Source organism: Halichoerus grypus, chromosome 5, assembly GCF_964656455.1.
Source record: "Halichoerus grypus chromosome 5, mHalGry1.hap1.1, whole genome shotgun sequence".
In the NCBI taxonomy this organism is placed as follows: domain Eukaryota; kingdom Metazoa; phylum Chordata; class Mammalia; order Carnivora; family Phocidae; genus Halichoerus; species Halichoerus grypus.
The window spans coordinates 37,652,951-37,677,052 of record NC_135716.1 but is presented as its reverse complement, the minus strand read 5'-3'; the positions used below and the strand labels follow the sequence as shown (position 1 = coordinate 37,677,052).

General features: G+C 35.7%; 1 protein-coding gene across 5 annotated transcripts in view; it reads right to left on the bottom strand.

The window, feature by feature from the left end:
• Window positions 1-24,102, bottom strand: part of STK3 (serine/threonine kinase 3) — a 267,137-nt gene that overhangs the window by 102,410 nt on the left and 140,625 nt on the right. For all 5 annotated transcript variants that reach the window (XM_036086510.2, XM_036086515.2, XM_036086513.2 and 2 more), the window contains 2 exons: window positions 16,219-16,356; window positions 9,889-10,014 (listed from right to left, as the gene is read on the bottom strand). In XM_036086510.2, the coding sequence (XP_035942403.1) occupies window positions 9,889-10,014; window positions 16,219-16,356 (264 nt within the window). The remainder of the gene's footprint in view (window positions 1-9,888; window positions 10,015-16,218; window positions 16,357-24,102) is intronic.

The window sequence follows — 24,102 nt, the reverse complement described above, 5'->3', positions numbered from 1 at the left end:
ATCCTAAAAGGTAACCAGTCTCCAGAACTATAACTAGCAGATACTGGCCAAATGAATCTCCCAAATTGGAGCAAATTAAAAAAAAAAAAAAATCAGCAAGTTTCACGAGCCAAAGGTAACCAAGAAGAGTTACAAATGAAAATAAGGAGAGGTTACAAAGCAAACAACCTTGACATCACAGATATAAATGTTAAGACAAATGTAGCATCAATCAGATAATGGTTCATTATTCTATAATTATTCTCAAATGCTGGGGGCTGGAGGGTCCAAGAGTGTACCTTTCTTTAGTCCACCATCTAAAGAAAATTAGTTGTAGGGTGCCTGGGTGGCTCAGTTGGTTAAGCGACTGCCTTCGGCTCAGGTCATGATCCTGGAGTCCTGGGATCGAGTCCCGCATCGGGCTCCCTGCTCGGCGGGGAGCCTGCTTCTCCCTCTGACCCTCCCCCATCTCGTGCTCTCTCTCTCATTCTCTCTCTCTCTCTAATAAATAAATATCTTTAAAAATAAAATAAATAAAAAGAAAATTAGTTGTAACAGACACAGTGGTTCAAAAAAAAGAGACATACCCGTTTACTTCTATTCTTACCAACTACTAATTTGCCTTAAATTGCCCTGATTTTGTGTAATGTTACCTTTTAGAAGCTTCCCTTCCCTTCTTAGGTCACTATTACAAACTGTCCAGAATAAACCAGAACAGAACAGACTATAATTTTTCTTTGAATTGTGCTAATTTATGAGTATTCAAGGAGTTTCGTTTTGTTTTTTTTTTTAAGATTTTATTTATTTATTTGACAGAGAGAGAAAGACAGCAAGAGAGGGAACACAAGCAGGGGGAGTGGCTGAGCAGGGAGCCCAATATGGGGCTTGATCCCAGGACCCTGAGATCATGACCTAAGCCGAAGGCAGACACTTAATGACTGAGCCACCCAGGGACCACTCAAGTTTATAATCATTATAATATATGAAGTTTTACAGATTTATTTATCTATATTAAATACCATATTAAAATTCAATATTTCAAATTATGATTTCAGAACACCCAAGAAATGACAAATGGTAAGAGTTTCCACTAAAATGGAGGATTGAGCATGTGGGTTTAAGCCTATCCCTCCCAAAACTCTTCCAAAATTATAAAGGCATAGAAAAGGGAAAACTCATAAAGACAGAGACATTGAGAGAGGAGAAAACAGCAAACAGGAGATGTCCAAAAATTTGGAAGCTAGAAAGCAGATAAATCTGTAAGTAGCAGCTAACTCACCAGACCAAAGAAATCTAAAACTTAAGCTTTTAAGGAGAGAAGTCACAAGAAGCAAGCAAATTCAGGCCTCAGAGCAGTGGATCCTAACATCTTTTACAGTAAGGTTTGCAAGTCAACTAGTTCTACTCTTACATACAGAATGTCCAATAGGCAATTTTAGTGCTTATAATACAATCACTAGACCTTTGAAGAAAGTCCATAAAGTGAAAAGTCAGAGATGAAAACAAAGGAAACAGAGACAAGGTAGGAAGCAAAAGAAAATTCAAAGTGATAATATAATAACAATGAGGAAGAGGAGGACATGTTGGAAATTAAATAGTTCACATGGGAAAAAAAAAAGAAGGTTTAGAAGATAAACTTGGTAAGACCTCCAAGAAAAAACAAAAAGAGAAAAAAACAGAAAAAAACCATTGATAAATCTAAGAAGTCCAATAACCAAATAAAAGGAGTGCCAGAGAGAGAGAGAATAAGCAAGAGCAGAGAGAAAAGAAGAGATAAAAGTACCATGAAAAAACAAACATAAAATTACACAGCACTTAATGGTATTTCCAAACTGAAAGGGCCAAAAGACACTCCACACAATGAATGAAAAAAATTCTACAAGGCACATTATCATGAAAGTTTTAAATAACAGAGAAAAGTGAAGATCAAAAAATCTTCCATAAAACATTCAAAAGATCAGGTATCATCAGACTCATCTGTCTTCTGCTGAGTTAGAAAACAGAACAAAGCCTTCAAAATTTTAAGGGAACGTTATTTCCAATCCAGAATTTTATACTCAATCTCTCAAGGGTAAAGGTAGAATAAAGACACGGTCAGATAAACAAGGTCCGGGGCAGGGGGCGGGGGGGAGGGGGGAGAAACCTGCTAATATCTGGAAGCTCCTGGGAGATGGGGCCCATCAGAATAAGGAAGTAAAACAAGAAACACAAGATAGAGGGAAGAGAGGATCCACTACAGAACAGAACAAAAGGCAATTCATGGGATGATGTTGAAGGGAGGTCTTAGAGTGACAACTGCTCAAGCACTGGAGAAAAATCAGTGATGGTCCATAGAAAAATTAACAACAACAAACAACAGTAACAAAAACTGAGACAATCATTAGTTCTAGAAATCACAGAAAGAAAGAACATGTAACCAAAATATATTACAATGTTTCTCTGCAAACAGTATTTATATAGTCATAACTATGTAAACACTGAGTAGAGTTTTTTTTTTTAATTGTGATTTAACTGTATGGGGAAAATGAGAAATAGCAAGTAATTCTTTTAAAGAATTTTAATTTTGATCAATAATTTTATCTCAAATATAAATGTTTCTTACTAAATCTAATTTACTTTCAGGAAGTAAAGGAATGAGAATAAATTTTCTTTACTCTTTTTCTTCAAATATATTTTTTAAAAGCTTAAAGCAGGTTTCCAAAAATCTCTGCCAATTCTTCCAAACACATGTGACCACTTAAAATGTCTTAAAATACTTAAAAAGAAATTGTGAATATAAATATTGGTTGAGATCTGATCAGTGACATCATGTTGGTGGCCCTTTGAGTAGCAAAACTAGCAGGAGCAACAACTACCAAAGGAACCAAAAACGAAACAAACCAAACAATAACAAAAACAAAAAAAACCTGGCCAAGATGTTAGAATTAATAGCAATACTGCTGGTACAAGTAGTAGCATTAATAAATATGAAAGCTAAACTTTATTGAGCATACTATGTTCTAAGTGCTTAGATATATTTTTAAATATATTACTGTTCTAAATATATCACTGTTTAAATATATCACTGTTTTAAAGTGCTTAGATATATTTTTAAAAATTATATTCCCACAGGAACTCTATGAAGTGTGGTCTATCATTAATTCCCTTTTTACAAATGGTGAAAGTGAAGTGGACAGGTTAGCAACTTGCCCAAAGACACAGAGTTATATGGGAACACAATGAGGACTTAATTCCAAGTTTGTCCCGCTCTGAGATCAATTCTACCCACCCCATTTAACCAACTATGTACATGACAGGCTTGGGACTGACTGAAGCTGATTCTGCTGTTCTATTCTCTACCTTGTTCAAAAGGTTCTCACCAGGTAGACCGATTTGAAGTTCCCTTATTAAACAGGGGCAAGGAGAAGGAGGAAGGTTCTGAGAAATGCTCATATGGAGGCTACATCATCATCCATAGGGGAGTGAATTTTTCAAAGCACCCCTGCATTTCTCCCCACACCCATGCTGAGAATTACTGCTTCAGTGAGTCATTTAAAGGTGACATGCCACCTCAAGACATTAAGGACCACAGCCTGAGAAGCTTAGAGTTCGAACCATAAAGAAATCACCAGAAAGTCCCCATTTCTTTTCCAAAAACAGAACCTCTAAGACATAGTCTCAGGCCATTAATAGGCAAAATCTTTTTCTTTGAGTCATTACTAAACTAATACAAAATCAAACAACTTTCTTAAGATGGAAGTTAAAATAAAGGGCCTGATACATGCATACAATATATATGTGCATATATATACACACACACACACACACACGCATGTAACATCAAGAAGTATCCCACTTTTTTACTCAACATTTCACTTAATGTAACATTCTTCTACAACTGTTCAACTCTTTGTATTTTACTTAACACTGTGATCTGCATGGGAAATGCCTAAACTCCAGTGACAAAGCGACTCTTGTAAACTCTTTACCAATCTTTTAATCTACTTTAAAAATAACTGCTTGTCAATGGTGCATTTGGTGCCTTATCTCATAAATTCAACTTATTAGCACCATCCATTCTGCTTTTAAGTAATCATCCAACATACCACATGTGGAATGTTTGCCTTGTTCTCTTACTTAAAAACAATAAGCACTAACTCTTTTACTGTATAAATATTTAAACAGTCATTCAAGTGCCTGTATAATATTTCAATAAACCACACCAGCTAACTTAAAACTAGCCTTTTAAAAATCACTGGCTAATTAGAGTTTAAGAACTACACGGGATGCTAGAAAAAAGGATATTCTTATCAGGCTGTGGCTGAAAATTTAGGACATTGTGTATAGTAACCAGGGAAGTAAAAAATGTATTGGGTAGTCCAGCTAAGGAGATTTCCAGGCAGAGTGTTTAAGGTGATGCCTGGTTTCCTCCTGCTGCTTATAGCAAAATGCAAAAGGAGAAAAGCTTAAGAAAGAATAATTAAACAAAAAAGAAATCAGGACTTGCTGGTTTTATAAATTCCTAGCCTCTCAGACAGCAAACAATGCTACAATTATGAAAAAGCTTCTAAGCAAACATCAAATCCAAAGCACATTCAGAAAACAGTGTTTAAAAATCAAGCTGCAGAGGTGACTGTAAAGTCCTTTGCCAAGACTTCAGAAAGAGCCAAGATAGGTAACAGGGTTTTTAAGAAGCTTAAAGGCATTGCCCCATAGCCATCTTAGCAGGAGCCCAAGGTAAAGAAGCAATTATTTCAACAAAATGTATGAGTGTCGCCTGTTCTAATGGAGTGAACCACAGTAAGATTTATAGGACACCCACAGTTTTTTTGGCAGAAACACCATAGCATGGTCTCAGTAGGACAGAGCATAAAATGAAAAGAGGACGCTGAACCCTTACAGGTAGGAAGCAGGCTGAGAAAATGATTTAGATCAAAACAGAATAGCTTCCATGAAAAAGGAAGAATGACAGAGTAGAATCAAGAACTCAGAATGCATAGCAAAGGGTCGTAGAGAAATAGGGCAGGAATAGAACTGAAATAATCAAGGAACTTCTAACACTTTCTTGGCTGGATTCCAAAATTGCCATGGACTACTAATTAATGTGCCTCCTGTCTTCATTCTTTTTGAACAGAACTATCTATGATGATAATCTTACGCCTGACCCACCACTGTATACTAGGTATGTGGGGGGCAGGTAACTAATCTTTAGTTTACAAGTCTTCACTAGACTAAAGGATTCTCATCTCTTTTCGAATGTGATTTAGAAGACGAAATTCCAGGGGCGCTTGGGTGGCTCAGTCGTTAAGCGTCTGCCTTCGGCTCAGGTCATGGTCCCAGGGTCCTGGGATCGAGCCCCGCATCGGGCTCCCTGCTCAGCAGGAAGCCTGCTTCTCCCTCTCCGCTCCCCCTGCTTGTGTTCCCTCTCTCGCTGTGTCTCTCTGTCAAATAAAATCTTTAAAAAAAAAAAAAAAAAAGACGAAATTCCAGACTGAGAGCTGATAATGTAAAGGGATAATACTTAAGAGTGAAGAAGAGACAGTTCTTAAGAGGTAGTGAACATACCCATTCCATGCATGGGCAAGGAATGTAAATAATTTGCAGCAATAGGACAGTTCTTGTTAGTTTTAAAACACGTCTATAAATTCTTTGAAATTTTCCCTGAAAAGGTAGAGTCTACTCCTCCTCCGCTTAAGTGTGAGGCAAACTATGTGACTTTTTATTTTTTAATTGAAATGAACTTCAAGTAACATAAAATTATTTTTAAGTGTACAGTGACATTTAGTACATGCACAATGTTATATAACCATCACCTCGATCTAGTATCAAAATATTTTCATCACCCCAGAAGAAAACAGTTCACTCATCAAGCAGTCACTCCCCATCTCCAGTCTTTGGCAAGCACCAATCTGATTTTTGTCACTGAGGATTTACCTATTTCAGTTAATTCATACTATACAATATGACTTTTTATGTCTGGCTTCTTTCACTTCATTATACAAGGTTTACACATTGTATCATGTATCACTATTTTATTTATTTTTATGGTTGAATAATATTCCATTGTATGTACATGCCACAATTTATCTACTTTTGTCTATTGTGAATAGTGCTATGAACATTCATGTATAAGTATTTAAGTACTGTTTTCAATTCTTCTGGGTATATACTTAGAAGTGGAATGGTTAGATCATATGGTAATTCTGTTTAACATTTTAAGGAACTACCAAACTGTTTTCCATGACAGCTGTACCATTTTACATTCCCATCAGCAATGTATGAGGGCTCCAGTTTCTCCATATCCTTATCAACACTTGCTATTTCCTGGTTTTGTTTGTTTAATCATAGCACACCTAGTAGGTGTGAAGTAATATCTCGTTGTGGATTTGATTTGCATTTCCCTAATGACTAATGTTGCTGAGCCTCATTTCATGTGCTTGTGGCCATTTGTATACCTTTGGAGAAGTGTCTACTTAAATCCTTTCCTTATTTTTCAATTAGATATTTCTGTTGTTGAGTTGCCAGAGTTCTTTACATGTTTTGGATACTAGACCCTTACCAGATATATAATCTGTAAATATTTTCTTCCATTTCATAGGATATCTTTTCATTTCTTGATAATATGCTTTGATGTACAGAGTTTTAAATTTTGATAAATTTTTTCTATTTTTTTCTTTTATTACTCATGCTTTGGTCTTCTAAGAACCCATTGCCAAATCCAAAGTCAGGAAGATTACTTCTGTTTTCTCCTAAGTGTTTTAACATTATATTTAGTTTGTTGATCCATCCAATTAGGCCTTATATTAAAAGGCCTTTGTATATGATGAGAGGTAGGGGTCCAAGTTCACTCTTTTACATGTGGCTATCCAGCTGTCCCAGTGCCATCTGTTTTTTCACCAAAGAGACTCCATACCTTTGTTGAAAATCAATTGGCCATAGATGTATGGGTTTATTTCTGGACTCTCAATTCTGTTCCATTGGTCTGTATGTCTATCCTTATGCCAGTACCACATTTGATTACTACAGCCTTATGTTAAGTTTTGAAACTGGGAGGTGAGTATATCAACTTTGTTCTTCTTTTTCAATATTGTTTTAGCCATTTGGGGGTCCCCTTGATCCATTTGAATTTGAGGATTGGCTTTTCTGTTTTACAAAAAAACTCAGATATTTTGATAGGGATTGGATTAATCTGTGAATCACTTCAGAGAATATTGTTACCTTAACATTATTAAGTCTTCCAATCCATTCATACAGGATGTCCTTCCACTGATGTAGGTACTCTTTAATTTCCTTTGGCAATGTTTTGTACTTTTCACTCTACAAGTCTTTCACCTGCTTGCTAAAACTAATGATGTAATGTATGATGATTAACATAACATAATCAAATAAAAAAAACGTATTCTGATGAAAACATCACTGATTTCTGTATGTTGATCTTACACCCTGCACTGTGCTAAACTTGTTTATTAGCACTCGTAAGTTTAGATGTTTTTGACAGACACATCCAGGAAGCTGCTCTAGCTCAAGGGGCCCAAAACAAAGGCAAGCCTCTGTGCTGGTCCCTCAGGGAACCACCAGACAGGACAAAATGCAAAACCACCATTTTTTGAGAACAAGGTTCCTACTGCTCTCCCCTACCACCTCTCTCTGCTGCTGTTCCCACAGCTGCTGCCGAGCCAGAAAACGGGGGGTGGCAGGCATGTAAATCTGTGGAGACACAGATTCTTGGAGCTCCCCACTCCACCATTTTCTATGACCAGTAACTTCTTTTAACAAATCGAATGTGGCAGAAGGGACAGTGTGCAACTCCTGAGACTATGCCATAAAAAGCATTGAGATTTCCTCTTGGATCACTTACTCTAAGAGAAGCCAGTTGCCATGCTGTGAAGACTCTTAAGTAGCCCCAGAGAGAGTCCCACACGGCAAGGAATGGAAGCAGCACACCAATAGCCATATGAGTGAGCTATCTTAGAACTCCAGCCCTTGTCAAGCCTTCAAGATGACCACAGCTCTCACCAACACTTAGACTGCAACCTCTGGAGAAATCGTGAAAATCATCCAACTAAGCCACTTCTGAAATAACTGATCTACAGATATCATGAGTTAATAAATGTGTATTGCTTTAAGCTGCTAAGTTTTGGAGCACATGATATTTAAAGCTGAGGCTCAAAAGATGAGAAGAACCAAGTGACTCTGGTACTCAGGAAGAAGTGTTTCAAGCAGAGGGAGGAAAGTTTTTTGGCACATTAAAAATAAAAAATTTGAAAGAAGATCAATGTGGCTGGAGCTCAGCAGAGGAGAGGAAAATAGTGAAGAAAGAGATCACTGAAGTGGCAGAAAATCACCAAAGTGACTACAGCAAGGTCTTAAGACTAGTAAAAAGTCAGTAAGCTCTGGAGTAATCAATGGTTCTTTATCCATCAAAAATTGAAACTGGCACCAGAGAGGGAGACAAACCATAAGAGACTCTTAATCTCAGGAAATAAACTGAGGGTTGCTGGAATGGAGGGGGCTGGGAAGGATGGGGTGGCTGGGTGATGGACACTGGGGAGGGTATGTGCTATGGTGAGCGCTGTGAATTGTGTAAGACTGATGAATCACAGACCTGTACCCCTGAAACAAATAATACATTATATGTTAATAAAAAGAAAAAAAATGGAAACTGGCCTATAATTAAGTGGGGAAGACAGAACAAAGCAAAACAATCACGTGTCCAATGACAGCTAATTGAAGGCAGTTTACCAGCCCAGCACTCATATGAAGCTTGCATAAGGTGAAAGCAAGGCAGATGGGTACCACCACAGAAGGGCAAAAACTAGATATTTTTGTGAATATAAACTTATCAGAAATTAAGTAACTCTGATAAGCCAATGTTGTTTATTTCAGAAGTACTGGTAAGATTTGACTGAAAAGTGAGCATAAAGTATTAATGAACAAATATGGGAGCTTACAAGTAAAAGATGTACTTTTCTTCTTGGTTCCTCATTAGTTTTGTGAACTTTGGTAAGTCACTTCTCTCCTAACCTAAATTCACTCATCTGCAAAATGGGATAATAACACATATACATGACCAATCTTACTTTTTTTAAAAAGATAAAATGTAGTGCTTTTAAAACTACAAAAAAAATCTAGAAAAAAATCTAACATTTACAAATGTTAACTGTAGAGAAATCAATAACTGTATCTATCAACACGCAGGAACTATAGGGTGGGAACTATAAAGCCCTTTGAAAGCAAGAACCAAGGCCTTTACCTCATTCCATATCATTTATTGAACTTGATAGAATTAATACACAATCCCAAAGCTACAAATAAAACCATCTTTATAAAGATGTTATTTAAAATTCTGAATGGTGGATTCATTAGTAAAAATCTTACATCTAGAAAATAAGTTTAAAACATCTGTCTCAACAGGCAGTCCACAGTCACTGCTAAATGATTAACTGATATAATTGCATATCTAAAAAAAATGATCAAAAATCAGCTCTGCAAAGATGTACGCTTGTCCTTGTCCTGGGATACCTTACGACACAAGGTTTAATAACTGGTGAAAAGGGTAAAACAATTTCAAAAGAAATCCCAACTGGATAACCAGTCTCTGAAATTAAAACTAAATGTAAATTAGCAAAATAATACTATTTGTATAACTGTAAGATTAAAACAAACTTCTATGGGAAAATATAGTATTATCAATGACATTTTTAATCAGTAAAAAAATATTTGTGTTTTCAGACTTTATAACTATCTGAATACCAAGAGGTATTCATCTCTGGATCTTAAACCAGAAAAAAATGTATAACTTAAAACAAGGAAAACATCATTAGTGAGGAAGAGAAGCATTAGACATCATAAAATGTGATGCGTAATTATGTTAGTTATTAAAAATGACTTAGAAGAAAAAAAATCGACTTTTTGAGGGTATTTACGAACCGAATTTTCTTCCTCCTCTTCCAATTCTCGCTGCTGCTCTTCATGTCTTTTAGCTTTGATCTCCATAGCTTCTGTGATCAGGTCTCTTAAAATTGACACAGGCTTTGCATTCTTGATAAAAGGATGCTGGAAAAGTAAAATTCAATGGCATAAATTCAAAAGATTTCTCTAAATTATGCCTAAAATATGTTAAAACAACGCATAAATGCTAACCAGGATCACAGACTTCAATGACTGTTCTTTCAACCAGAATTAAATGTATACATTAAGAAAAGAGAATATTTCAGCTGCTTTAGAAATTGAGATTTTATTTTTAGGTTTACTTGATTTTAGAAAAACCATTAAAGCACGCACAAAAAATGCAATCCTGGGGCACCCAGGTGGCTCAGTCGTTAAGCGTCTGCCTCCGCCTCAGGTCATGATCCCAGGGTTCTGGGATCGAGCCCTGCATCAGGCTCCCTGCTCAGTGGGGACCCTGTTTCTCCCTCTCCCACTCCCCCTGCTTGTGTTCCCTTTCTCGCTGTGTCTCTCTCTGTCAAATAAATAAACAAAATCTTTAAAAAAATAAAATCTTTAAAAAAAAATGTAATCCTGTAAATAAAACTACATTTCCCTTAAAAATATAACTGCCCAAAGGAAGTACAGATTAGACAGTGAAAAAGAAGAAAAAATTTTTTAAAAGAGTGGTGATTTTCAGTTACCAGAGGGGAGGTGGGTGATGGGGATTAAGGAGTGCACTTGTTGAGATGAGCACCGGTTGTTGTGTGGAAGTGTTGAATCACTATATTGTACACCTGAAACTAATATTACACTGTATGTTAACTAAATGGAATTTAAATAAAAACTTTAAAAAATTAAAAATTAATTAAAAACTCTCATAAAAAGTAAGAGATTGGTGATTATATTACATGTAAAAATAAAATTACTCTGGTGATACATACAAATTTTAATTAATCTTAATAAACTGACAGTGGTCAAAAGGAGGGCAACTACTTTGTTACTTCTTTTACATATTTTTTACTTTATTATGTTTTGAATAATATAGTCATCTCCAATGGAGAAATAACAGCAATAAAAGAAAAATACTTTCAGAATATATTGTCTCTGTTGAGTGCAAAGTTCCTTCCTGCCACTTTTGCTACAACTGCCACATAATTTGTAACCTGGTCGCACACTACTAAGTAATAAAATTTTAACTAATTTATTGAGTTTGCACTTAAAATATATATATTCTGGGCTCTTATTTCCCTGGTATACATTTTGCATCCTGCATAAGTGTATTTCTGCTATTGCAAAGTACAAGTGTATAAATTCACATATGCACATATGCATAATGAGACTCAGATTTCCTATTAAAATTTTGTATTGGGGTTAATGTATATATTTTCTCAAAAGGAATGTTTTTATTAAAAATACTGTTACTGAGAACTCATTTTTAAGTAATTTAAATTTAATCTTTGCTAAATAATTGACATATTAAAATAGACCAAAGAGACACTAAAAAAAAAAGAATATATTGTCTCATTTCTATACTATTAATAAAACTTTTAAGTTTTTTTTGTATCATCCTGATCTAGCTAAAATATCTGAGTTTGCTACAATTCCGATAAACAGAAGGGAAATCACCAGAATAGACCAGAGTTTTCAATGACTTTTTTTTTTTTTTTTTTGAGTGAGAGCGAGTGAGCACATGAGACAGCAGGGGGGGAGGCAGAGGGAGAGAGAGAATCTTAAGTAGGCTCCACACCCAGTGTGGAGCCCGATGTGGGGCTCAATCTCACCATCCTGAGATCATCACCTGAGCTGCAATCAAGAGTCAGATGTTCAGCCAACTGAGCCACCCAGCGCCCCTTCAATGACTTTTTTATTGAGGGGGTCTGGGGAAGTGTGAGAGAAAGTAGAGGGACAGGTTACAAGCACAATTGAGATAGATAACCTTTTGAGGCAGCAATACAGTTTCAAAATGTAATTTTCATAATTATACATCAATAGACAGTTATTTTAATAAAGATCAACAGAACATAAAAATATTTCCTTCAGGAAAGAAGAGGAAGTCCAGACATTCTCAGATGAAGGAAAACTAAGAATTTGTTACTGCAGACCTACCTTAAAAAAATGGTTTACAGGAAGTCCTCTAGACAGAAAGGAAATAATAAAGAAGGGACTGTGAAACATTAGGAGAAAGAACAATGGAAAAGCAAAAATAGTGTAAATACAATAGCTTTCCCTTATTCTCTTGAGTTTTCCCAATTGTTTAAAGGTTAAAGCAAACACTATAACACAGTTTGATATAGATCTTAATGTATGAAGAGAAAGTATTTTGACTACTGTAAATGGGAGGGACAACAAGGTAGAACTGACCCAGGGGTCAATTCAAATAATGGCAGATCTCAGTCAACCTCACATGCTCAGAGAAGGACATCCTGGGGTAGGAGTTGACTTTAGGTTGGAGGCTGCCCATCAGCAACTTTAGTGCCACTAGGCTGAACTTGAACTGTGTCCTTTAATATCTTTGGGGTTTCAATTTCCTCATTCTTTAAAAACTACTATGAGTTAACTAACAATTTCAAAGAATCCTTTCACTCTATGATTCTTTCAAATTTAAGCAATTGTTTATGTTGTGCCACGGAGAATAAACCACTATAACAATTCAGCATGAATTTCTTTTTTTAAAACTGTTTCTTTTTCAGGGTCTAGAAATCAACATGGTATAATCTATACAGGTAAGCTATAGCTGTGTCCACTAAAACTTGGTAATAAGACTGTCCTCTCAGAGTCATAATTCAATTCATAACATGTAAGACATGTGCAAAACTCCTTTAAAAGACAGAATGGCTTCTAGGCATCTAGCAAAATAAGACTCAATTGAGTCTAATGAGACTCAAGACAATTATTCTATCTAATACACATATATTAAGCACTGGATACCAACAGATGATATGCACTTATGGGAACACCAAGGAATGACAACTAGCCTAAACAAGGATGAGAAGAAGGCTTCCTGGAGGAGTACCTAATTTGATTTAGAAACAATTAGACAAAGAGTAAGAAGGAGACTGTTTGTGAAGGGGGGTTTTAAACTAGGTTGGGGTGGGGGAAAGAGTGTAAGAAAAGGTACAGAGGATTGAAAAAGCTCTGTTTGTTTCCTGAGATTAAGAACTCCTCATATCAGTGAGATCATATGATACATGTCTTTCTCTGATTGACTTATTTCGCTTAGCATAATACCCTCTAGTTCCATCCACAATACTTCAAAATAAATGTTCACTTAATTAATTTTTGAAAAGCAATATTTACATATAACATGGAATTCAAAAAGCTCAAAAAGAGCATTCAGAAAAATAAGAAACTACAAGTCTATTATTTCAGAATTTATAGAGGAAAAGAAAGGAGGTAGCAAGGGGTCAGTTAAGAAGCTAGGCCAGGGTAGACGAACCATGAGAGACTATGGACTCTGAGAAACAAACTGAGAGTTCTAGAGGGGAGGGGGGTGGGGGGATGGGTTAGCCTGGTGATGGGTATTAAAGAGGGCATGTACTGCATGGAGCACTGGGTGTTATACGCGAACAATGAATCATGGAACACTACATCAAAAACTAATAATGTAATGTATGGTGATTAACATAACAATAATAAATAAATAAATAAATAAATAAATAAATAAATAAATAAAATTTAAAAAATAAATAAATAAAAGACAATGGGAAACAAAAAAAAAAAGGAAGCTAGGCCAGGGGGATGATTGGGTGGCACAGTCAGTTAAGTGCCCAACTCTTGGTTTCAGCTCAGGTCTTGATCTCAGGGTCGTGAGATCAAACCCCGCTGCAGGATCCGCGCTCAGCATGGTCTGCTGGAGATTCTCTCTCCCTCTCCCTGTGCCCCTGCTACTCATGATCACGTGCTCCCTGTCTCTCTCTCTCTCTCTCAAATAAATAAATAAATCTTAAAAAAAAAAAAGAAAAAGGAAGAAGCTAGACAAGGAAGGGCACATTTTAATAAAGGGCCTTGAATGGTCGACAATAGCACAATAGGAAAAAAACCAAGAAAGCAAATACTGGCTCATAAGAATGATACAAAATTAGCTGCACAGTTTGCTCTTGTTATAAAGAAAGATGTCTGAGCCAAACCCAACTCGAGGCTAGAGGGTAACAGAGCTTGTTATTGTAGCCCATACAGGTCAACTTCTTGGGCAGAAAACAGAGTGGAGCTAGGGGGCAAATGGAATAAACCCACAACAGTCACGTTCACTGTGTGATCTTCAGTGAGTCATTTAACCTTTCTGGGCTTCAAGACTTTCATCCACAAAATGAAGGAATTATACTAGAATATTTCTTTTTTTTTTTTTTTAAGATTTATTTATTTGGGAGAGGGAAATAGAGAGCAGGGAGAGGGGCAGAGGGAGAGGGAGAGAATCTCCAGCAGACTCCCCACTGAGCACAGAGCTCAATCTCATGACCCATGAGATCATAACCTAAGCCAAAACCAAGAGTTAGATGCTCAACCCAGGTGCCTCTAGAATATTTTCTTAAATGCTTTTTTTATCCTAAAAACTCAAAGTGAAAAAAAAAAAAAAAAAACCCAGAATTTCTGTTCTTAAGATTAGAAAAGATTATGGAAAAAGACTACAAAGAAATATTGGTTACATTATCTAAAAATCAGTTACCAGATATATTTGGATTTATTTTCATCATCATTTTTTGTGTTATCTGTCCCACTTTTTCTGTGTCTTTTCCCCCTCGCCTTTCTTGTCTTCCCTGGGGTTGAATAATTTAGATACTCAATATGATAACAATACCAATCAGCCCTTGATTTATGTGCTCAAAATTCCTTTGAAATGCTGACAATACTTCAAAATAAATGTTCACTTAATTAATTTTTGAAAAGCAATATTTACATATAACATGGAATTCAAAAAGCTCAAAAAGAGCATTCAGAAAAATATATGTCTCCACCCTACTCCTGCTTCTTAGCCATACAGTTACTTTCTCTGGAGGTAAGTTTCTTGATTATTTTTCCAGAGCTACCCCATGGCAAGCACTGGCACATGGACACACGCATGATTTATATATGAAAGATATTATACGGACGCCTTGGTGGCTCAGTCGGTGAAGCGTCTGCCTTCGGCTCAGGTCATGATCCCAGGGTCCTGGGATGGGGCCCTCATCCTCTTCTCCCTGCTCAGCTCAGAACCTGCTTCTCCCTCTGCCTGCCGCTCCCCCTGCTTGTGCTCTCTCTCTCTCTCTGACAAATAAATAAATAAAGTCTTCTTTTAAAAAAGACATTATAATGAAATATATAATTATATATTTATTATATATTAATATAACATATTGGTGGATATATATGACTGAGTGAATATTATAATGAATATAATATAAATTACAACAATATATACATATATGTGCGTGGAGGTGTGTATATTCTGCCAATCGCTCCTCTCAGTGAACCTTAGGTTGCTTCCAACTCACTGACAGATATTTATGTTGTTTCCAATCTTTAGCCATTACAAGGTACTATGAATACTTTTACACATAAGTTATGTCACATATGGTTAAATTTTTCTGTAGAACAAATTTCTAGAAGTGTAACTGCTGGGTCAAAAAAGAATTAATTTCCAAATAATCAAGTTTTGTTAATGTGAGACACACTTATTATTAGCTTAGGGGTCTAAGCCAATTCTGTTGGGAAAATAAAGACACAAATACTTATTAAAAGTGTTAAAATTATTTCTAACTGCATTAAATATCAAGGCAGATTAAAAAAAAACAACAACAACCACCACCTCCTGATACTCTGGATATATAATCTACTTATACCAGGAGTACTAAGAGGATTTAGGTAATCTTGTAACCAGTATGTATATACAACATGAGATCTTTTCAAGGAGCTCAGAGATCTTGTATTTATATACCTTATGGTAGATCAAAAAGTCAAATAAGAAATGTTGGGTCAAGGAGTAACACATCAGGAAAAAAAAAGAACATGAAAAATTGTAACAGTGGAGAAAATAATTCATTTCTGAAATGAGAACACTTTGGAAATTTTGTTTTAAACAACTTTGGAGAAAAGAAGTGAACAACAACAACAACAAAGAAACAGGAAAAAGGGAAAAGACAGAAGACTGAATTTGGAAAACAGAAAAGAAAAAAAGGAGACAAAGAAAACACATAGGAGAAGAATGATGGTGTGTATGTCTTTGTCAATCCATTATTTCCTCAAGGGTTTACATCTTGAGAAATCAGTTAATAAAACCCACACCAATTCTGGTCAATGTGAGACAGCTACAAGGTATAAAGAAAATATCTTTCCCTTAGGTGCATAAGCACTGACCTGTAAAAGTTGTGTTGCAGTAGCTCTCTGCTCAGGATTCTTCACGAGGCACTTTTTAACAAAATCGGTGAAATCATCAGACCAAAGTTCTGGCTTCCTGAATGTTGGTGGTGGATTCGTGGGAATCATAAAAATAGCCTAGCAAAAATGAAATAGCCAAAATACACAGTAAGAATCACAACAGCACACCAAAGAAACAAATCTCTCTATCTTTCTATCAGACTCTAAATCTGAAAAACAAATTTAAGCTGTTCTAGGATTTCCAGTAAGACTGCAATTCAGGAAGCAAGTCCATCTGCTACTAATGTAATCATTTCCCATTAAATTTCCTCTATTTGAATTGTAGCTCATTGAGCACATCATTCTTTATTTTATCTATTATTTTTAATCAGTCGCCAAAGAAGACTGCAATTCTAACCCTTTTACCAAACTAAGGACATTCTCTAATTAAACAGATGTATTCCCTAATATTGCTATTGCGTGCCAGATTTACTTCCCATTTCAGTTTTATATAAGTACTGCTGCTCAAAATGGATAGCAGCAGTCCAATCTGCTTCTGCAATCCATAATACTTAAATATAAATAAAATTACTACTGTGATTTGAAATAATACTAATAGAGCCAAGACTTGTATTTCCTTTTCTAAATACATGAGTCAGGATTCCAAATAAAAAGTTTTGAAGGTAATATAACACTTAAATTTATTAGTAATGATTTTAGTATTAATAATCTTAGTACTAATTAAATACATTCAGATAGTTCAAAATTCAAAAGTTTTATAAAGTCTTCCTGTCATCCCTGTCCTCCTAGCTATCCAGTCATCCTTTTTCAACCAAGAGAATCAATCCCTAGTGTTCTTAGGAAATCACTGTATGTAATGAATTAACTTCTCTCTTGGGTATCTACAATAGTTCCTGATAAAATACTATTACTAAAACATCATTTTCTTTGAAAAGATATAAAAAATGAAAACACAATAAAGTTAAAACAAATGTATCAAGCACTACTACTATTACATCACAACTGTGATAGTCAATAAAGTTGAAGGTCATTCAATGAAATATGAATGAGGGAAAGACGATTAAGTGGGGAAAATATAGTCTTTTCAACAAATGGTGCTGAGAAGACTGGATATACACATGCAATAAAAATGAATTTGGATTCTTATGTTATACCATATACAAAAAATTAACTGAAAATGGATCAATGACCATAACAGTAAGAGCTAAAACCATAAAGCATACAAGAAAACACAGGGAGAAAGCGTCAAGACATGGGATTTGGCAATAATTTCTTGAATGTGACACCTCAAGTCCAGACAACAACAAAAAAATAGATAACTGGACTTCATCAAAATTCAAAACCTGTGCATCAAAGGACACTATCAACAAAGTGAAAAGGCAACCCAGAATGGAAGAAAATAATGTGCAAACAGTATGTATGATAAGGGGTTAATATCTGGGATATATAAAGAACTCCTACAACTCAACAACAAAATTACCAAAGAACCCAACTTAAAAGATGGGCAAAGAACTCAAATAGATATTTCTTCAAAGAACATAAAATGGCCAATAAGTACATGAAGAGGTACTCAACATCACTAATCAGTAGAGAAATGCAAATCGAAACCACAATGAGATACTGCTCACATCCATTAGTATGGCTATTTAAAAAAAAAAAAGGCCAGAAAATAACAAGTGGTGGCAAGGATGTGGAGCAACTGGAATCCTCATGATTGTTGGTGGAGATGGAAAATGGTGCAGTTGCTTGAAAGGCAGTATGGCGATTCCTTAAAAAAATCAAACACAGAGTTACCATATGATCCCCTAATTCCACTTCTGAGGATGTACCCAAAAGAAGTAAAGGCAGGGAATAGAACAGATATTTGTATACCCATGTTCATAGCAGCATTATTCACAGTGGCCAAAAGATGGAAGCAACCCAAGTGTCAATCCACAGATGAATGGATGAACAAAACATATACACAATGGAATATTATTTAACCTTAAAAGAAAATCTGACACATGCTACAACACCGATAAACCTTGAAAACATTACGCTGAGTCATGAAAGGACAAACATTATATGATTTCTCTAATATGAGGTTCCTAGAGTAGTCAAATTCATGGAGACAGAGAGTGAAATGGTGGTTGACAGGAGTTGTGGGAAGGGGGGAATGGAGAGTTAGTGTTTAATGGGTAGATGGTGAATGTTGTACACCAATGTGAATGTACTTGATTTCACAGAACTGTACACTTCAAATGGTTAATTTTATGCTGTGTATATTTTACTATTTTTTTTACTATTTTTACTACAATAAAAAATACAGATGAAGGAAAACATAAAGTAATGATCAAGTTCAGAAGTATCTGTTAAGTGCCTGCCACACACAAAGCATGGTGTTAAGCAGTATATGGAGCTCAAAGAAGCAGCAGGAAATATAGCCACTACCCTTAACAAACTTCTAACCTAGTCTGGCAATCAAAGCACAAACAACAAAAGAATTAAATAACAGTATAATAAGAGAAATGATATAAGGCACATAGAAGAGAGGTCATTCTCCTAATAAGAAAAAATAGTGTAAGGAAAAGCAAGAGAGTGGAACAGGCCATCAGGAGGAGCAGAGAACAACTGACTACACAGTAAGGGGCTAGGAAATGAGAAGATCAGAAGGGGAATGGAAGTTTGGTCAGCAAGAAAGGACACATCTGAAAGGAAGGATTTTTTCTGGTGTGTGTGTGTATGTGTGTGTGCACATGCGCGCATGCGTGCATGTGTTTGATTGGACCATTTATAACCCAAAAAGTAGATTAAATAAAAACAAAAACCCTGGAGACACTCTAAATATGGAAAAGAAAAGGCAGTTAGGGGCTAGTACAGATGCCCCAAAATGAGTAATGCAGAGTTCAAACTAGCATGGTTTCTACAGGAATGAAATGGAAGAAATACGGTAGGAGATACTACAAAGGAAGAACCAAGAATATATCCTAACAACATTGTTTGGGAGGGGTGGGAAAAAAGAAGAACGAAAGATTACTCTAGAATTCAAGAAATAAGAAACCAATACTTTAATTGCAAGGCACTCAGGTATTCTAACAATTCACCACATCATTCTTCTGAAAGCCCTTACAATATGCAGCAATTTGTTACAATGTGTTATCACTGGTTTCTAACTTGGAAAGTGATCCAAAGGACTTTCGTGGACAAAGCAGTGAAGATTCAACATCCAAGCCTGTTGATTCTAGGGTAAGAGTTAATCTCTTTATTAGTGTATTCACCTTCTTTCAAAAAAGGGAAAAGCCTTTAATAGAAGAGAACATCCTTACACATCTTACATCATATTACATGTACCTACATCTAGGATAGTCCTTCAAAAGCAGTGTAGCCAGTTTTATGACACAATAAGCACCTATCAAATGACATTTATCAAGTATTTTCTGTGTGTTCAAAACTATGTTCTAATAAAGTAGCAAACTGATAGGCCACAGGCCAAATAACATCAGTGGACTCATTTTGTTCAGGCAATATCAAGTCCACATTTCCATAAGGTAAGAATCTGCTGGAATTAGGCTGACTTTACCCAGGATGTATGTATGTTCTCCTTTTTACATGGGCCTCATTTAGCCTGGCTCAATTATCTACTTTACCTGATGGTTCATTCAAGTATCTAACTTTGTGAGCCCTGCTATTACAGATTTTAAAATAAGACACATATCTCAAAGCCACGGAGCCCACAGTTAACTTGTGGGGTAGAAAACTAACACATAAAACAAACAGCAAACAATGAAATGCTAGAAAATAAAATTCTTCTGTAAATAACCTAATTAATCTCCACTCCATAGTTGAAGTAGAACCTAATCTGGCTTTAAGGATGGGCAAAATGGGGTTAATATCAGATGCTGCAAAAGGCACACAAAACCACCTGCTACTTCAGATTAAAGAATAAAAATATATTTGAACTCTCATCTCTGCAAAAACAGTTCAAAGCACCACATAAGCCCCTATATAGACTGACCTCAAACTATAGGTAAATGATACTAGATTGTCTAGATAAATGTTGTTCATCTGCACTTGTTACAAATTGATGGATAACAACTTAGTGATTTATGTTCTTGTAGCTAATGCTCTCCTTTGAACTTTGAGCCAATGAGTTGCAGTCTTATCTTCAGATAATCTTAACATATAAGGCTCACCTCAGCAGTAGCTATTAGAAACTCAAGGATAAAAAACTTAACTCTAACTCTTATTTACCCAGGACTATCATAAAGCGATCCTAAAATGTTCACATTCTATTCTTAAACAAGCAATTAACTGCATACAGTTCAAACAAATAAGTCTTATTATATGACCTACCAAGTGTAGACTCCAAAAGTCTCCAAGAAAACCACTATACCTTTAATTTCCACTTCCATTTCTTTAGGTTAGATAATCAATAACAAATGGGAGGACTTTCTCACAGACTTAACTTTGTTCAACTAATTTAATCTAATCACGAATCATAAAAGATCCTCTTAAGAATCTCTAGGTTTTGTATGAGCTAATTAGGTAATAGGCCCTTGCTGTAGAAAGTTTTGGCAATCAGTGGCTAGCCTTAGACTAACAATTCACTCTCTTCCTTGCCACCAACCAAATCACATGGACACACATTACAGCCATATAATTTATCTTATCTCTAACACCATTTGATTGAAGAATGTTAGTACAATAAATGATATGATTATCCTTGTGTTTGTTTCTACACAATGTGTTGCTTAACTACATATTGAACCTCTGATTAAGTTTTAAAAAGAACTTCCCTGATCACAAGTAGTCTAAAGAAGCCAAGAAATTCAAGTGCCTCAAAACAAAATTGTCTCCATGCTTGGAATTTCATGCCTTTGGACTCCAGGAGCACCCAGATGTGGAAAGGGCTGGATGTGAGAAACTACGATGCCTGCACTTTATAATCTCCATGGATTGAGTGAACACATACGTCTGACAAGTGAAGGTAGCTGGGTTTGTGAATGTACAGAAGCAACGGACATGCCGGAATAACAAAGAAATCTCGGCCACTATTCAAGAACCTCATGTATAGGAACAAAAGGTTATCTTCATGAGAAATAAATGAGATAAAGAATGAGAAAGCACTTTATAAAACTTCAAAGAACTAAACAAACATAGCTGTTTCCTAATAGTAAACATAATACATAGGCAGCAAGCTACTAAGTCAAATAAAAATAGATAGCTTCTGAAACGGATATACAGCAATAATAATTTTTAAAAGACTACACAAATACGATGGCAAACAGTACAACAGAATGAAGCCAACACTGGACCTAAGTCAGAAAAACAGGCTTGCGCTCTCAATCATCCTCTGATTGCTGATTGTGCAGTTTCAGTTTCTTCATATAAGTGAGGATATTGGATCAGATATTTTTCGGGTTGTTTTTTGGGTTTAAAAGACTCTGGCACTCTACCTGCCTAGCAATCAAGAAGTTAAAGCCTCACAAGACAAACACTGTTAGGAAAGGAGATGGAAGTGGGGAAGGAGAGGAAAGGATAACAAAAGGCCTACTAGATGTTAATACAAAAATACAAATCTACATTTTTATTACCACTTTGAAATAGAGAATACTAGAACCCAGAGCGAACCTTGCTCTTAGGGTGCAGCTTCTACAGTAAGCACAGGGTTAAAGTATTGCGAGCATGACCTCACAATTCACTCCAACTCCAGTCCAGGAACTTCAATAATCATTAATCCGTCCAATAAAGGCCAATTTACCTGCCTAGGAACCAAATTAAGGGAAGGGATGTGGCTCGTGTCCCCAGAACAGAGTGAATAAGAGAACCAGCTCTAGAGATCTGAGGCAGCTCCAGAGAGCCCTGGGATAGTAACACTACCATTATAAGTAGCTATCTGACCTATTTTGCTTCTCTATGCCTATTTTCACATATTAAAAATGGGAATAATAGTACCTACTGCATAGAGCTGTTCTGAAGTTTAAATGGGTTAATACATGGACAATATGTACAACAGCATCTACCACATTATAAATGTACAACGATGCTAGCTGTTTTACTAACCCCAATTTACCACTGAAACCTACAAGGGTAAACTAGCTTACTTAAGGTCACACAGCTAGTAACCGGCTATCAAAACTGGAACTCAGGTCTACCTGGCTCCTTAACGACTTCACACTACCTTTGTATTTCTATTAAATTTCTGCCACAGATAATTCTATTATAAGATAAAGCCTCTATAATATGCATATTCAGTCTCCAGAAAAGAAAATGGAAAGCTATTTGTAAAAGGTGGTTCTAGTTCACTTTACGTAACAGTGGAACACTGCAAACAAAAAATACCAATTAAGAAATGGCTAAACTACTATGTATCAGTAAAATGGAGTAACGTATTGCCATAAAAATGACAAATGTGTGAATTACAAAACCACAATGAAATGTTTTATTTAAGAATGTGAAAATAAAACAACAGTCTATACTGTATGATCACCTTCACATAAAAATGACATGTAACAATAAAGACTGAAAGATGGTACAGAATCTCAAAAATTCAAAATACCAATTCACAACAGCAACTGTCTACAAGAGTGCATAAGATTCTTTTTACATTTTTTATTATAAAGGCCACTATATATTCAACTTTTAAAAACTTTACTTGCAATTGATCCAAGGCTTCATTTAGAACCACTGCTGAAGTTATAGCCTATTGCAATCTGCCTCTCTTCATGGCTTCCATCTCTCAAGGCTGAAACATAATGTCCCTTTAATACAATGCAAAAGTATTCAGAAAATATGGCTATGGAAGAAATCAGAAGCGAACAAGAGCCAAACTTAAGGAACTTTATCACCCTACTCTCTTCCCAATCTCCCAAATTAGAATTACTGTGTGTGACCAGTTCAACTTTTGAGCACATAAAATGTATCCATACCTGCATTATAAGAGTTTCTTTAAAAAAAAAAAAATTCCTCAAGAAGCTTAGAATCTAATGGGATAGGAAAATGCACACCAGATCATTTCAATAAAATAGTGTAAGTGCTAAAATAGATGCGAACACTGGGCATTATAAGATGACTTAGCCCAAATTGATGTTTAAAAAAAAAAAATGAGACTGAAACTGAGTCCTAAGGAATGAGTGAGTTAATGAGTTATTGAAAAGAGAATAGCACGTTCAAAATGTGAGGTCTGAAACACCAGGAGGGTCTATGAGGGCAAGTAACTGGTTTTGGGCCTGAGGCAGAGAAATTACAAGGTGAGCCTGAAGCATCTTATTGGCCCTTAAAGAAAGGAACCAAAGACCAACCGAGTCATGTCAAAAGAAGTTCAGAACACAGAGAACTTAGCTCTGCCCATAAAAGATTCTGATTTACTTGATTTGAAGTAAGGACCAGGCACAGTATTTTTTGTCTCCCAAGTAATTCTAATGTTCCAGAAAATAAAATATAAGGCAAGTATTATCATTCCATATACCTTAATTTCAATACCTCCCACATTTGAACTTGTACTCTGGTTAGTTATACACTCATTCTAAATGCCCTGGATAACACGAAAACTACTTAAAGGCAAAGGCACAGTGCCTCAAGTTAAAACCTAAATTTATAGGGAGAGTGCAGATATAAAGACTTCCCATTAAATACGTTTATTTGAACATACTGATTTACCTCAACTCCATTCCAAAAATCTTACTGAAGGACAGTAAGAATTAAAAAAAAAAAAAAAAAAAAAAAAGGCTTAAAAAAAGGACAGTAGCAGCTCTACCCCTAATGGCTATGTGGCTTAGACTCAAGTCTTAAGTGTTCTTCATAGAGGTTATAGTAGTATCATTTTGTTATTTTTTAAACCCATCCAACTTAACTCACTAGTTATTATATAACAGCTTAACTGAG